General features: G+C 41.2%; 1 protein-coding gene across 3 annotated transcripts in view; it reads right to left on the bottom strand.

The window, feature by feature from the left end:
* Positions 1–280: 280 nt before the first annotated feature.
* Positions 281–17,092, bottom strand: part of LOC306761402 (rho GTPase-activating protein 7) — a 38,038-nt gene continuing 21,226 nt past the window's right edge. For all 3 annotated transcript variants that reach the window (XM_079247538.1, XM_079247536.1, XM_079247537.1), the window contains exons 10-17: positions 11,792–11,951; positions 11,446–11,644; positions 10,564–10,777; positions 8,845–8,959; positions 8,565–8,771; positions 5,028–5,257; positions 4,321–4,494; positions 281–2,371 (exon numbers count right to left, since the gene is read on the bottom strand). In XM_079247538.1, the coding sequence (XP_079103664.1) occupies positions 2,260–2,371; positions 4,321–4,494; positions 5,028–5,257; positions 8,565–8,771; positions 8,845–8,959; positions 10,564–10,777; positions 11,446–11,644; positions 11,792–11,951 (1,411 nt within the window). In that variant the 3' untranslated portion in view covers positions 281–2,259. The remainder of the gene's footprint in view (positions 2,372–4,320; positions 4,495–5,027; positions 5,258–8,564; positions 8,772–8,844; positions 8,960–10,563; positions 10,778–11,445; positions 11,645–11,791; positions 11,952–17,092) is intronic.

The raw sequence follows: 17,092 nt of genomic DNA, 5'->3' as shown, positions 1-17,092 counted from the left end.
TCCCAGATGAATCAAGATATGCAAATGAGCTTCATGCAAATTAGACAGAAGTGTGTGTTGTAAGTCGAAGTGGATACAGAGGTGATGGCTGGGAGTGTTTTTGAAAGTCGGCGGTGCCAGACTTATTAATCTCCTGCGCTTCAGCGACGCAGCGTGGCACCTCATCTTCGCTCTGCCTGCTGTTTCCGCCGCCTCCCTCTGAAATTACAGCCTGTAATCTGTTTGGCACCACGACGAGTCACAGAGGGAAGAAAAAAAAAAAAGACAACGGGACGCAGGCTCGCAGAGAAAATAAACATTTTAATCAGGTGATGAATTTACACTTCACACACAAACCTTTTCTGAAAGCTGGCAGTTAAATATCAGCGAACAACATTTAGATTTAGACATACGTTAAATAATCTGATATATGTTTGGTGGGAAAAACAAGCTCATGCACACAACGGTGAGAAACAAGCCGACTGAAAAAAAAACTGTACAACTGACGTGGACGTCAGACAATAAATATGTATGTTACAAATCCATCTGGGAAACAAAAAGATCCGCCTCCGACAGTCGCCACCGTGGCGTCGTCAAGTAGAGAGGTAGATGTCGCTCATCGTCGATTAGAAAAAGAAAAGATAAAATTTGTTTAGGTGAGAGCTGAGACGCAAAAAGTCACGGCAGAACAGACCGCTTAGAAAGACAACGTAAACATCTACGGATTAATTATAGAGTCGGTCTAGTAATATTGATGGAAAATACGCATTCACACTGCAGTGGCTCAACGTTCATATCTGAGCGTTCCAGTTGTTCGTAATCTTGAGCGTACAGGAACAGATAACGTCATTACCGTGCCCGCTAAACCAACTACGTAAAGAGAGACTCCTCCAAAATAGCTAGTTCGTAGCGTCAATCATTACACCGCTTAAAACTGGAAAAATCTGAAACTGGTGAAAAGGTGAACCATGACAACTGGAGACAGTTTTTGTGATCGTAACGATACATTTAACAATAACTCGCATCTGTTTACAGAAGAAACTTTGTGGACGTAAAACGTGGAGGAAACCTGGGTGGAGCCATGTCTGCAGCCGGAATCTTGAGTTAGTTGTTAGGAAAAACGAGTTCACTTTGACATTTACGAAAAAAAAAAAATTTCTTCGGGAAAATTAACATTGACGTTAAACGCAGAATAATTTTCTTTCGAACTGTCTGAAACATAAAAATAACTGGTTACTGTTTGTTGTTCTATAAACAACATTTTTACTGGTATCAAGATATGTCAATTTATTTTGGATGATTTTGTTCACGTTATTTGTGGAGAAAAATCATGTCGTAAAAGTTTCGATCTTTCAAAATGTTGAAATAAACAGAAAAAAAGTCTTAATTTTGTACCTAAATGATGGGGAAAAAAAAACCTGTAAAAAATACAAATTTGCCCCCACAAACAAACACACGTGTCCCATTCTGGTCCGTCCATGTTTAATGTCCTGGGAAACAATCCTTCCGACTGCGGCATGATATTCTTTCCTTCAGAAATTTTATTGCAGGTTGTTTTGGTAAAAATAAACTTAAATAAATGTGTTCAGTGACATGTTGCTGCGGAGCTTTTGGGAAGTGACATCTAAAGAGTTCGGTACGCTGAGAAGCAGCTGTCCCAGCTCCGCTGGTCTGCAGGACAGCTGGACTGGGATTAAACTAGCCTTGTTTGGAGGTTTAATCCCGCTCCGTTTCCTCCGATGCCAAACGTCTGGTGGCTGAAAAGTCTGTTTCCTGAACTTTTCTGTCTGCTTTCCTGCGTTTGTCCGAGCAGCTTCCACACATTCCCTCGGCTTCCTTTAGGGAAAAGTTTAAAAAACAAGGGATGGACAGAAGGAGGAGTTTGGCTTCTATTTTTCTGCTTTGCTGAAAACAAAAGCAGAAAAACTGAAGATCGCTGGTTCAATCCTTGGCTGGGGAGGCTCAAACTGTTCTGGGTACTCCGGCTTCCTCCCACCGTCCAAACACATGCATAATGTTTGTCTCTCTGTGTGGCTCTGTGATGGACCAGTGACCTGTCCAGGTGTACCTCTCACCTGACGATTGCTGGGACAGACTCCAGCGACACTTAATCAGACAAAGCGGAACGGAAAATGAAGGTTTAAAACGTCTTTTCGCAGCTCGCTGCGTTCAGGCGTGAAGCAGGATGCAGGGTGAAAGACAACGTAGGAAACAAAGGCATTAACAATAAGAAGATTTTTAAGAAGCAGGAAAACAATGATGAAATTCCTCAGCTTTGACTCAGATCTTGGTTTCTTTGTAGTCTGTCGCTCTGAAGGAGTCTCGGATCGCCAGCAGGCCGGAGGCCAGAAGGAATCCGCCCACTTTGCTGTGCCACTCGTGTGATCGACCCCTGAAACATAAAACAGACAGAATAAGGTTTAAAAAAAAAGGGTTTAATTTAATTCCTAACTCCTTTAACTCCTTCCTGGGATAACTTTACTACTTCCTGGGACTGCCTTGCTGCCATACTTCTACAGTAATGTTGGATTTTGTACATAGACTGGAAATAAAAAGATGGGTGGAGCCTCCGTGACGTCACCCGTAGGTTTCTGAAGAGCTGAACAGAAGCTCGGTGGGCGGTTCCTACCATCGCCATCTTGGCAGGGGCATGCGAGTCGTCTCACCCGGAAAATACAAATATGGGCAAAGAGGTGGAGCTGAGAGGGGGGCTGTGAGCGTCATGGTGGGTGATTGACATCTAGCAAACTCCGAGCTTTCTGTAGCTAAAAGCTAACCGAGCTAACCCGAAGATAACAGGAGCTAACCAGCTAACGGAGGTGAGCGGGCTAAAGCTAAGTCACGTTGTTAACCGGCTAAAAACCGCGGTTGTTCTACGTTTTTCTGACTTGAAGCGGGAGATTGGGTACCTGTCAATCAAAAGGACACGCCCCTAGATATGCCAAATATTGTGATAAAATTAATTTTAAACGGGCAAGTTTGTGATGAAGGTTATCTGTTTCAATTTCTATTTATTAATGCAAACATATTACTTGATACATTGTATTTAATTTGTTGATATGAATTTTATTTTAGACGTCGTTGTCCCCCTACCGCAAACAAAAGGGTGGAACGAAGTCATGGAGTCATAAATGTGTACACCACCTGAGATTAGGGATGCACCGATGCACGCTCAATACCAAGCACGTACTTGGTATTTGGTATTAATAAAAGCGCACAGATACCACAACCGATACCACACTAGTCAAGCCAGCACAGATGTGTTTGACGCTTCGGGCATGTTTTAAAAGAAATAAATGCCTTGAATGTTAAAATGTGACATTTTTTTAAAGGCGAGATCTTTGTTCCAAAACCACATATTTATAGCTGTATTTAGGTAAAATGTGCCAAATCAGAATAAAACTTGTTGAAATTGTTAGATCTGTAATCTTATTATATTTGTAATGGTGAGGTAACTTCAGAAAGGATGGGTCATTTATTATAACCTAATGAAATCTTACACAGTTATAACAGCAATAATAACCATAGTCACAATAATGTTCACATAAACAGATTTGGTATCAGCAGATATTCACATTTCAGATGTCGGTATTGGATCGGAACTCCCAAAAAGTGGATCGGTGCATCTCTACCTGAGATGTTCAATGAACCAGAAGTTTCGTAGGTTTTACAGCCAAATTCAGCCGCAACAAACTGAACAAAAAGTGGATTTCAGTGACAAAAAACAGGATTTCTGTAGGAATAAAAGCATCTTTGTTCTAAAAACCACCTTTCAGAACTGAGCTGACTGGATCTGAAGTTGCGATGGTTAAACTTTCACACTAACAAGGCCAGAGAAAAGTGCCTTTATGTTTGTTTTGGACAAGAATAGACAGAATAAATGTTTATTTCCACATTAAATCTGCACATTTACGAAATGGTAGAGCAGGCCCTTAAAGGGTTAACTTGGTGTAATCAGCTCTGATGAAAGGATGCTCCACCAGGAGTGAAAGTAATCCAGTCAGAGCAGCAGAAAATCTGCAGTAAGTTGCTTTGAAAGGGCATGAATCACAAAGACACATCCTCCTCTTTACCCAGAGGGAGGGCGGAGCTTAGGATGGCGGCTGGCGGAGGTCAGAAACACGGAGCACGCTCTATTTAGGCAGATAAGATGGACTAAGCACCCTCTCCACATATTTCTTTAATAAGCTTCCTGTGGTTTTAAATCCTGTCGGCCTCTCTACGTCCTGCAGCTTTGTTTTAATGACCTTAACCTTAAAGGAACATTTCCCCCATTTTTCCTCCAGACTAATGAAGTAAAATAAATCTCCACCCTCCCAGTTAATCAAAACCTGCTCCCACCTGGTGTCTGTCCGACAGAGGTGTGTCAGTTGGGTTTTCAGGGCCCCTGTGGGCTCCAGCAGGTAGACGCAGGAGTGGACATGGGCCCTGACGGCGTCCGCCTGCACCTCCGGATGCTCCGTGGAAACTGAGGACAGATACAGCGGACCGGAGGAAGGGTTGGCCTGCCATGTCCTGAGGAAGCCAAAAATGATTGTTTTTATTCTTTTTATGCTCAAGCAGTCTGATAAAGTCACATTTTTACTGTAAATATTGATATAAATGCAAAGTGTTGCTTAGTTTTAATTAAAAAAAAACATCTTTATTTAGTTTTTTTTTTTGTATTAGAAATTGTAGCAGCGAGAAATTTCATTTAAGGGAAGCAGAAAAACCTGAATAAATGTAGAAAACATGTTTACAGAGTAAACTTTAGGCTGTGTGTTGATTTATTTATCTGACTTTTGCTTTAAACCCCCGCAGAGACATTTATAACATTCCCAGAAGAATAAAACAAATATTTATGACCTGGTTTTTTAAAACAACAAGAGTTGCAACTGATCCAAGAGAGACCCCCGCTGAACGGAGGCTCAGTGATCGGGGCGAATTGCAGCCGTCCGGCTACTGACTAAAGATTAAACTCTGTTTCAGATGAACTAGAACACCTTCATCGCCCTCGCTGCTCCGCAGAGCCCAGCAGGTGCAGCTCGGGGCCGGCTTTGCCTCATTACCTGAGCAGCAGGTGCTCCTGAGGGGGCCAGGAGCCCAGGCTGTGGCCCAGGCCCTGCAGGAGACAGCGGTAGACTTCGGCGTCCTTGGACAAGGTCTGGATGACGGCGGCCTGGCGCAGACTTTTATCCCACATCTGCTGCTCCCTCAGCAGCCGGTGGAGCAGCTCCTGCTGCGGCGCGTCCACCTCCACGGAGCCTCGCCACATCCACAGCGGGCAGCCGTCGTTCACCTGAGGACGATATTTAAAGCAGCGTGACTTCTTCGCCTGTCGTATTACACGAAGCGGAAAGCCTCTTTCTTCGTCTCATAAATGTAAAACATTTGTTAATTCTCAGGTTTCAGTCCAGAATTACTGCCCAGTGTTGCCAGATTGGGCGGTTTTCCACCCATTTGGGTTACTTTTGGTTCCACCAGGCGGGGGGGAAATGCGCTGGGCGGCTTTTACCCGCATATGGCGGGTTTTTAGTGGTGTTTTTTTTTTTTTTTAGTATTGTGAAAACAGCACAACATACTGATTCTTGCTTTCTTCTTGGTGAAGATCACTGAAGGCACAAGGAAGAAATACGCTTCAGAATGTCAGGCACGGGTCTGCAGCCGTTATAAAGGGGGCGGCGTGCCCCCGTGCCAGGCACGTGATTGGTCTGTCTTGGACAGACTTGGTAATAGAGCTTCCGTGATTGGTCAAGCCAGAGGGCGTGTTTTCAGTTTTCAGAGAACCGGGGTTACCATAGTAACCCAACGTTTTCAGCACTGTGTGGAAAGAGCTGCTAGCGTCCTTAGCGACATATTAATCATAGCAATGCCGTGTTTTGCAAAATATGTAGCCTATTTGGTTGATTTACTGTGTTCTTTGTTGGTTGCAATTTGTGATAAAATATTTGTCAACCATTTATCTGTAGCCATTTGATGCAGAAAGGAAGCTCTGGATACTTATGAGTGTTTTTTTTATTGTCCGTGTAAATATTTTACGGTTTTACACGGGTGTCTGGAAACTTCGTGGTTTGGGCTGGTTTTTATTGGATTGGGCGGGTTTTAAGCTATGATTGGGCTGGAAAATGTCAATCTCATCTGGCAACACTGTCACCGCCAGGAATTTCCCAAAATAACTGAATTGTATTGACACAACCGCCAGGGTCGCACATAGAACGCAAGTCTCAGAAGAAAGCTAAAATATTTTTTATGATTAAATATTAAATTTTATCATCAAATTTTGGGGTGAAAAAGAAACAGAACGGAGCATCGCTTGGAAAGCTGCAAGGAATTCTGGGTATTTGCTAAAGACTGTATATTGAAGGAGATACGTCTAAACTAAGCTACTGAGATATCTTGGCCCGAGAGTTGGTTTGACGCGCCGCTTCACCGTGGTTGACTTCCACATTCATCAATCTTGATTCCTTTTGCTATAATCTTGTGGAATATACACGTCTAATCGTGCCCTGCGGTCAAAAACCTTTTGCCCTTCCGGACCAAACATCTACCCAACCAGTGACGCGTTTCCCCTATATGCGTCACCTGCCCAGGTAACAATACAGCGCCTTCTAACAGCACCAATGAGGAACACAGTTTGACGAATTGGCTCTTATACTGTGTATAAAAAGATGAACGGAGCCTCATGATGATGACGGCGCGGTCCCACAGTCGCCATCTTGGCACCACCACGCATGGTGGCAGTGAGCTTCCACAATAATCATCTTCATATTCATGTTCCTGGTGTCTGGAGACGTTCAGAGGATGTTTTCCATTAAGGCTGCAACAATTTGTTGACAAAGTTGACAATGAAAACTCATTGATGTGAAATTTAATTGTTGACGTGTTGCGTTATAAACGCTGTAATGGCTTTGCTAATAAAACGCTGCTCCAGGCAACTTAACGCCATTTATAGACCGCGGCTTTTCAGACAGTATAGGAACTATAAACACTGCAATAACCCCCGGCTGCAGCCTGGAGAATGGGACGGGGCTGGATATTGGACGAGGTTGGACGTCAAATGGGCGTGGGGTTAGAATTAGGGTTAATCCAATCAAAATGTTGGGGGGACAGGGTTGGATGTCCAACCCTGTCCAATATCCAGCCCCCGCCTCATTCTCCAGGCTGCAGCCAAGACCCTCTCAAACACCAAGCAAACGATGCAAAGCACCACAGAAGTGCTGGGGGCAGGATTGTCATTTTGTTTAAACGATGAAGAAGAAACTGACGACGGCGCGACCTATTTCCAAAGGTTGGGGATATTTCACGCTAAACAAAGTGTCTGACAGGTAAAACGTGTCGTCTGCCACGCAGAGTCGGCGTACCACAGCAGCACGACAGTCATGCATGAGTATCTGGAAGGAAAACACCCCGGAGTCATGGTTTCCAGCGTTCCAGATGGCAAAGTTAGCATTAGCGAGTAGCGATGTGCTGTTGTTACCTCTGTCAAAGAGCTTCTGTTTTTACCGACGTTTATCTGTTTGTGTTCAAGATAACTCAGAAAGTTATGGATAGATTTTCATGAAATGTCCAGGAGTCGTTGGAAATGTGAAAAGGAAGAAGTGATTTAATTTTGGTGGTGATCCGGATCACCGTTTGGATTCAGGAATGTTTTAAAGGATTCTGGACCTTGTTTACCTACAAAACAGGGTTTTTCAAGATGTAAATAATCATTTCAATGCAATTCTAAGAAAATTAAGATGTTAAAATATTTTATTTATTTCATTTTCCTTTTGAGGCAAATTCTTTACAGCTTGGATATGACACTATAGCTTAGTTTGAATATTTCGGTATAAATTAGTAGTAAGCTGTTAAGCTTAAATTTAATATTCAGCTGGTTCAGGAGTCGTTCTTTCAACTTACTAAAGGACATGATGTTGTGACTGACTGGGAATCAGGGGGACATTCATATGATGCAGATGAAGAGAGTGGGGTAAAACATACTGGAGCCTGTAAAAAGATCTGCGTCAACTGGAAGCACAGATGGTGGGCGGGACAGAACTAATCGAGAGGAATCGAAATAATTATTTACAGATTAGTCGACTGTTAAAATAATTGTGAGTTGCAGCCATATTAAAACATGTTACTGCAGGGTAGGCAGGTAAATCTGGACCGGTTGGATTAGTAAATCTGGACCTGAAACCTGGACCGGTTGGATTAGTAAATCTGGACCTGAAACCTGGACCGGTTGGATTAGTAAATCTGGACCTGAAACCTGGACCGGTTGGATTAGTAAATCTGGACCTGAAACCTGGACCGGTTGGATTAGTAAATCTGGACCTGAAACCTGGACCGGTTGGATTAGTAAATCTGGACCTGAAACCTGGACCGGTTGGATTAGTAAATCTGGACCTGAAACCTGGACCGGTTGGATTAGTAAATCTGGACCTGAAACCTGGACCGGTTGGATTAGTAAATCTGGACCTGAAACCTGGACCGGTTGGATTAGTAAATCTGGACCTGAAACCTGGACCGGTTGGATTAGTAAATCTGGACCTGAAACCTGGACCGGTTGGATTAGTAAATCTGGACCTGAAACCTGGACCGGCCCGTTTCCTCCCTCTGTTCACCTTCTTGTAGGCCAGCTCCACGTTCTCCGGAGCTGGATGGGTCTCCCAGCCTGGACTCCTCTCTCTGGCCTCTTGCAGGAGCTGCTGGGTGCTCAGCTGCAGCCTCTTCATCCTCTCCTGCTGCTCCCCATCACCTCCACCCTGAGTCTGGAGAGCTGGGCCCTCTCTGGACTCCTCTGGGCTCTGGCCGGGCCAGAACTCTGGAAGCTGCAGAGGATTTGCTCCATTCAGCATGATTTCTGTGATAAACAGCTCCTGTCTGGTTTCCTGCCTGCAGTACCTGGAAAAGCTTCTGAGCCTCGGTGATCATGTTCGCCAGACCCTGGGTGGCGGCCAGGTTCTCACTCAGGTCCCGCTGGTCTGGACGACCCAGGCTGTACTTCCTGTGACTGGACCTGCAGCAAAAACACAGGAAGTCAGCGTCACGGTTGCTTTCATCATTTCCTGCTGGAGAAAATCCCCTCACAAACATCCTGGAACTGGAGAAGGAAAACTAAGTTATATAAGATTAACCCCAAAATAAACTCATTTCACTGCAGAATAAAAGTAGTCCTACCTTTGTAATACCTGTTTATGTAACAAAATACACAAATATTTCTGAATATTTAAATCATGCTGCTAAATTACAGAATTACATCCCAAAAATATGAAAACTTATGATGTGAGACAGTTTAAAGAAGTCTGAAAAGCAGCAGCCAAGTAGATCTGCACTGTAAATTATATATATATATATATATATATATATATATATATATATATATATATATATATATATATATATATATATATGCATATATACACATATATATATAATCTTTATTAGAAACAAATTGTAACTGAAATGAGCTGGCCAATCTAACGAAGGATAGATATGTCAATACTCTGAGGTAAATACTTCAATATCTGGCAGTTAAAACATCGATACTTTGATGAGGAGATACGACTCTGCTGATACAAAATACACATTTATTTTTACTTCTGACAGTTTTCGGCAATAAAACTGTGAATAAAGTCCAACAGCAGTTTATTGTTCTTGTGTCACATGATCACAGCAGCCTATCAGATGTCATGAAGACGCTGCTGTTTGTGATCTTGAGGTATTAATGTGTGTTTTTCCTCTGGGACGGGCTGTATTAGGCGGAGATCTTTCCTTCTTTTGCTGATTTCTTTCTCTTCAGATTAATATTAACAAAACAAGTGAATTCTGACACAAATGCATCACATGGATGTAATGACTGAAGTTTTGTAATGATTATCTCCATATTATAATCACACTTTCTGCACGTACGTCTGTATTTTATCTCAGTCCTTCTTCCGACAAGCTGCAGCTGCTTATCAGGAAATTGAGCCAGATTAAAACTGGATGAGGTTACGTAACTTTCTCTCTGAACAAACCGTGCAGGAAGCTTTTTATTTGCAACCAGTCGGTGTGTGTGTGCAGGATGGAGCTGGACCAGAGGTGATGAGGTGTGGGAATGGAATGGTGGCACCTAAACAACGACCTGACCAGAGTTTCAGGAATGATTTAGTCCAATCTTTAAGCAAAGATAACCTGACGAAGCTTTATTATCACTGCTGGTATCAACCAGCGCTGGACGAAAACGTTGGTTTCTGGATGAAGTCTGAGCCAAAAGACTGAACACACAACCTGAACTTGGTAAAATGTTGACTTTTCCAGTGAAAACGGAGGTTTTGAGAGGAAATGTCGCCAGTTTGGAGTTTATGGCCTGAAAGCAGCTAAACAAGCTGCTCAGGAGGAGAAAACCTATCAGAGAAATCTCCAAACTCCTCTGATCTCCGTCCGCTTTCATTTTAGGCCAAAACAGAACAGGACAGTCAGGGACAGAGCATCTTATGTAACCGTTAGCGCTTACGTAACCGGGACAATGTGGGTCGGGAACCTCACAACCTTCGATCTGTTTCCCATCCTGGACCCAGATGATGGAAGTTTCCTTTGAAAAGACCCGACCTCATGTAAACATGGACGCCCTTCGCTCACCTGGCTGCATTGGCGTCTCTTTTTATGGTGTTGAGGTGGAAGAGAGACGGCGCCAGGCAGACGGCGATGTTGGTGGGGGTCATCTGATTCTCGTCCACGCAGGTCACGACGTCTCGGAGGAAGAAGAGCAGAGTCCGAAGCGCCTCCCTGTTCTCATCGGGAAGCAGCAACATGGCCGACTGAGCTGCGAGCAGCTGCTGGTCCTTCGGAAAATCTGCAGGCAGAACAGAGATTTTCGTTTTTTACACGCTGCATATAGACGTGTGAATAAAATGTCATTTTTCCTGAAGGTGTTTGTACAGTTTAAAAACACAGACACCGGAATCTTACAAGATTAACCAGGAAAGCCGACTCCATGCTCCACGGTTATTCTTTTTTTTATCGTGTTCTCACATCAGGTAATTAATTTTCTCTTCATATCGCAATGAAAAGGGACATTTTCTCACGATAACGAGATAATTTACCTCATTTTCTTGTTTTCTCGAGGAAATGGCTGCCATTTTGTGTCATCACAGTTTCCTCGTGATGACAATAATCTATCTTGTTTTTTGTGTTTTTCAGGGACTGTCTATTCTATTCTATTCTATATATTTAGCAGATGCTTTTATCCAAAGCGACTTACATATGAGAATGAGAACAACACAAGCATGAAATCAAACAGTCAAACTGTAGTTTCTTCGCGATAACGGGGTAATTTATCTCGTTCCCTCGTTTTTTTCAGGGACTGTTTATTCTATTCTATTCTATTCTACTCATTTAGCAGACACATTTATCCAAAGCGACTTACATCTGAGAGTGAGAACAACACAAGCATGAAATCAAACAGTCAAACTGTAGTTTCCTTGCGACAATGGGAAAGAAAAGAAAAAATGATCTGCTCACACTGATAAATGTGTAGGAAGGACTCGCAGAGCCTGCTGGTGAAGATGGGCTCGGGGAGGTCTCTGAAATACTGCTTCACCATGTCGGCCACGTCGAAGGCGGACTGACTGTCGTATGAAACCCCGTCCGGGTCGGAATCCACCATCTCACGAAGATACTGAATACGAGATTTCACCCCTGACTTACGGAAAAGACCAACCTGAGAGATGGAATAAAAATGATAAATCTGAACTTATTGCAGCCTGTTAACTCTGTGGTAACGGGTAAATCTAATTATTGATCGTTTAACATATTGCATGTAGAAACAACTCATAATTTTGCTATTTCTGCAGTCCTCACACATTACCTGGTCCAAACACTTGGTCCGAAGGTAAATAAGGGCTCTGAGGATGCTCGGAGGAAGCGGCTCTCCCGTCTGCTGGACGCTGAGGAGCAGAGGAACACCAAACACCCGTCGTCCTTTCACCTCCATTGTATCGGTCTTCCTCGGAAGTTTGGGAACAGTCCTGCAAGGCCAAAATTCCCCATTAAACCTATCATGTTTACAGACTAGTTCAGCCGCGTGGAATGGGAGGAGTTATGGAAAATAAAGTCAGCTGGTCAAGTGTACAAAAATAACAACAAATAGCTTTATTCACGTTCTGGTCAGATTACATAATAAGCTTAATTTTACTACTGTCAGTTATTATAATATTGGAGGATATTACCAGACTTTGATAAAAATAAAAGTTATGGAGAATTAAGTGATCAATACCAACATCTCTATGCTGAAAACTGGGATGTAGCGTGAGCTTTGATGACTGGCACGGAGAATGATTTCATGGACTACACACAAAGAAGTATTTTATATGTCCATTGAAGTGGAGAAATATGATTATTTGCCTGCTAAAAAATTAAAAAAACATTCATTTTGGAATTTCAAATTTGAGAAAAATAAGATTTCATATGGGTAATACAAAAAAAATGTTGGAAAATATTACCTAAAGATACAAAAAAGTCCATAAAATGTCCTTTATATGAATTAAAACACATTTAAATGGTTAAAATGTGATAAACTTAAATTCCTTTTTGTTTATTATCCAATAAGTAATAAAAAAAACATGTCAGGTATGTACCTTTCTCTGAAACACAAATGATATCACACTTTACCCTTCATGTTTCCTCGGGTTTTCTAACAATACCCTTACAGTAGCTCTGAGTGCCATCCGCTGTCCTATTCATCAGATAATTTGTATATTTCTGATCATCTGGTGATCAATTTGGAGTCAGTGATTACATTATGGAAATAACATGAACAGATTACTAACTGCTGGACAGAAGATTGTCTGTCTGTATTTCATTAAACTGTTATTTATTAACAAAGACATGTCTAATTTCACAACTAATTAACAAATTTTAAGTGAAGGCAGTTTTTAAATATTTTAGGGGACACATTTTAATCACATTATATAGATTTTGATGACAAATAATTGATAAAAATGAACTAGTTTGATTATTTGTTAGGCTTACGCTTTTACAGTCCCATTTATTGCAGTTCACAACAGTCTGATTTATAAACAAGCCAAGTTACAAAATAATATTTTTAAGCTACTTCTAACAAGTTTAGCAGGATTTTATTTCTTCTCGCCCACATAGCTAGCAGCATGACTCATCTGAAAATAATAAACATATCTGTCAAAACAAACAAAAAAAAAAGCATTTAAAAGCCTCAGTTTCTGTTTATAAATTCTGTTTTTGTGCTCAGTAGTTATTTACAAAATGTTCACCATCGTAGATTCTGCGGTTTTGCTGTTCTTGTTCCGGACAAATGCTAAATTTTGTGCTTAGCTTAGCTACTGATTGGTAAATATGGTATAATAGCTTTATTGATGATAAAAATATATAAGAGCTTTGAAAATCATCCCATTAATTATTTATTTTCAAAATGTCATATTTTATAAATGTCATATCGGTTTGCGGCTATTACATTTGACCCCAACCTTTGGCTTTTGGCAAAAACTGGTGATGGAGATAAACACAGCTAGCGCTTCAGTTTATTACAGTTTTTATGGTAACTAAAAAGTAAAAATAATGAAAGAAATCTAGGCAATGGTACTTAAAGTGACATAATTCTGACTAGAAACAAGCTAGCTGTTAGCGTCTCTTTATGTGCTGAGCTAAGTGCTAAGCTAGCTGCCAGCAGCTAGGTGCTAAGCTAGCAGCAGCTGTCCAGAGCCTTACATTTACTTGAAGTATTGTGAAACTGCCTCATGTACTATTTCATTACTGATAATATGTCCAAAACTGTATTTGGCCATAATAAATAAGCTAATTTACAATAATGGTGTAAAGTAGTCATGATTTCTCTCATGTGCCTTGTGTTGTCAGATGCTAAAACTCAGCGGAGCAACAACAGGCCATGTTGAAGCTTTTTTCTTTAAATCTGCTGCAACGATGCACCTGCCTTTTCTGCATCTGATCCAGAAAATTACAGATGTCATTTCAGGAAGTGTTTCTGTTTAAAATGTTCATTTTCCACATTTATTTATTTATTTCATTTCCCACATTTAGCCTTCTCTCATTGAGCATAACACCCTGTGCAAAAATCTAATTGGTTTTTCTAGCAGTGCATAAAACAAGCAGGTCATGTGTTGACACAAATATGAAAAAATGGTAAACAAGCTGAGTATTTAAATGTTTTAACCCCAAAAAGGATTTTTTTCTTGATTTTGCTCCAGGATTGATTCTAAAACAAAGAGGCAAAACACTAATCTTAATTAAAACCACATACTGTTACAAATAAAAATGGCTGCAGTTGGGGCTTTGCAAGAAAAATTCCGACATCAGTTGTGTCCTAATTGTTTCCCTGTGATTTTACAGCCCCCTTTTACCCCCACCATGGCATTATTAAGATCACCAAAAGATGCTAGGACCACTAAGACCTTTAAACTTTGTTTTTACATGTTTAGAAAACATTAAGCAGCTGGTTTTAGACGATTTGAGATGGAGCCAAGCTAATTTCTGAGCCTGATTTTAAACAGGAAATCTGTTATATTACTTTTTATGCATATCTTGGATAATAAATCACATGATTCACCAAACAATTGGAATTTAAAATGAGTGAAAACTGCATATAAGCGTGCTTACTTGTCATTCAAACGGTATGAAAGTACTTCGAACTGTTTCCTTCAACATTTAGTCTTGGAAGTGAAGTGGAAACAGTTCAGTGCAACAGAGCGCAAAGTGAGCCGAGGCTGGAAGAAAATAAAATAAAAAAGTGGATTTTGTTCCAGCTGCTGAAACTGAAGCAGCAAGGAGGACACTTAAGATTCAGACACTTGCAGCTCTAAAAGCTAAATTTACAAAGCAACAAACATCAGCTGCCTCAGCACAATCCAAACTGAGGCTGTCAAGCTTCAACGCTCGTGATTCTCCTTCACTGATGACTTTCTGTCTTTTTTTTCTGCTTTGCAGGCATTTCTTCATGTGAATGACTGGAAAAAGTTAACTTTCCAAGAAGCAATGCAGTTTCCAAACAGTTAAATTACATGAATAATATCTTGTGACTGAGCACTAGGGAGGACTGGCGAGCTGTCCAGGGTGTACCCTGCCTTTCGCTCAAAGACTGTTGGGATAGGCTCCTGCTTCCCCACGACCCTTCATTGGACTAAGTGGTTAGGATAATGAATGAATGAATGAATGAATGAATGACTACTAGGGACGGGCGAATCCATACTCTGGAGTTGATGCGTTGATATCTGCCATTAAAAACATCGGATTTAATACTTTGTTTAATTTGGAGATACCGCTCTGCTGATACCAGTCGTTAGGGGTGTTGATATTGATCTGCATCAATATCTCAATCATAAAGTGCAAATCGCTCAAAAATCAGCACAATAATTGTTTAGCAGACACTTTTATTTTGAAAATGGGTGTATTTTGAGATCCCGGCATGTCGGTTTCCTTTTATTAGCAGCTTAATATTCATTATGAGAACAAATTTTTAAATTCACATTAATCAATTTAAACATCTGCGATGGACTAACGATTGACCTGTCCAGGTGTACGTGTCTCTCGGTCAATAGTTGCTGGGAATACTCCAGCAACCCCTTAAATGACTATTAAGCGGTTAAGAAAATGAATGAATGATTTAAATATCTGAGCTCATGAAATAATGTTAGATGACATTTTAGCTGCTTAAATGTGTTCAATCACCTGTAACATAATTTCAAATCAATCGAATCGGATTGTGACTGAATATCAGATAAAAGAGAACACTGAATGATTTTCCATTAAAATCGACATCATGTCGTATCAAGATAAAACTGGTGATTTACACGCCTACAAAACACGCCATTTGTTTTCACTTCTGTCAGTTTTAGGCAATAAAATGCAAAGTCCAACAACAGTGAGTCACATGATTATGGCCACCTATCAGTTGTCTTGACCATTTATTAACCATTTAATAAACATGAATAATCAAAGTAATTCAGTAGTTTTCTGAGCCTCAACCCCTCAGATAAACGCCGGTGTTGGGAGGGAAAGGAAACACAGTTCTTCATGCCGACAGAAGCTGTACAACGATATCATGACTGATTTACCTCTAATGATGAATGATGCTAAAATTTTATCTATCTTTTAATCTGTGTTCAAGGTAAGGCCCGTTAACACTTGATGCAGAAGATGACTGATGCCCAGCTTCATCTATCGCAAGGATAATTTGGTCCGTTTTAAAAGAGCTCAGCTATTCATCAGTTAGCGCAGAAAACGTAGCGATGCCACCGGAAATCAAAGGGCAGTGTTGAGTTGTAACACTGACATGCAACCGGGGAAAGGAACAAACTAGAGGAGAAGAGGAGGAACAGGAACCCGAAGAAAATGCATAAGAAGTTGAGAACAGCAAACAGCTTTGTGGTTTTATTCTTCTTCAGGTGTTTTCAGATGGTTGTAAACAACTTTATAGTGGCGCATCACCGCTACCACCCGGTGTCAAAACGTCTGAACTCAGTACTGCCTTCTGGTATATGAACCAAGCAGCAACCTCCGGCGGTTAAAAGTGAAGCCTATGCGGAAGTGCATAAAACTGCAGTTCCTCCTTCATCCACTAGGGGCTCCAAAACAGAGTGAATCCCCATAGATTCCCATGTTAAAAAGACCAACTTCACAGCAGGAATAAATATGTTTACAGCAGGAATAAACATGTTTACAGCATAAATAAACATGTTTACAGCAGAAATAAACATGTTTACAGCCTGGTACAGAAATCCTTTTTAGGTTTAATCGGTCAGGTTTAACTTCATGACAACTGTGGGGGGAGGGAATCTTTTTTTTAATTTTTTTTTTTTAGCTCCATTTAAAATTAGTTTTATCACGAAGTTCGGCATATTTAGGGGCGTGTCCTTTTGATTGACAGGTACCTGATCTCCCGTTTCCAGTCAGAAGAACGTAGAACAACCGCGGTTTTTAGCCGGTTAACAACGTGACTTAGCTTTAGCCCGCTTACCTCCGTTAGCTGGTTAGCTCCTGTTATCTCCGGGTTAGCTCAGTTAGCTCTTAGCTACAGAAAGCTCGGAGTTCGCTTGATATTAATCATCCACCATGACGCTCACAGCCCCCCTTTCAGCTCCACCTCTTTGCCCATATTTGTATTTTCCGGGTGAGACGACAC

This window comes from Telmatherina bonti, assembly GCF_933228915.1.
Source record: "Telmatherina bonti genome assembly, chromosome: 10".
Classification (NCBI taxonomy): Eukaryota; Metazoa; Chordata; class Actinopteri; order Atheriniformes; family Telmatherinidae; genus Telmatherina; species Telmatherina bonti.
The sequence above is the reverse complement of the archived record's forward strand: the minus strand, read 5'-3'. Positions and strand labels throughout refer to the sequence as shown.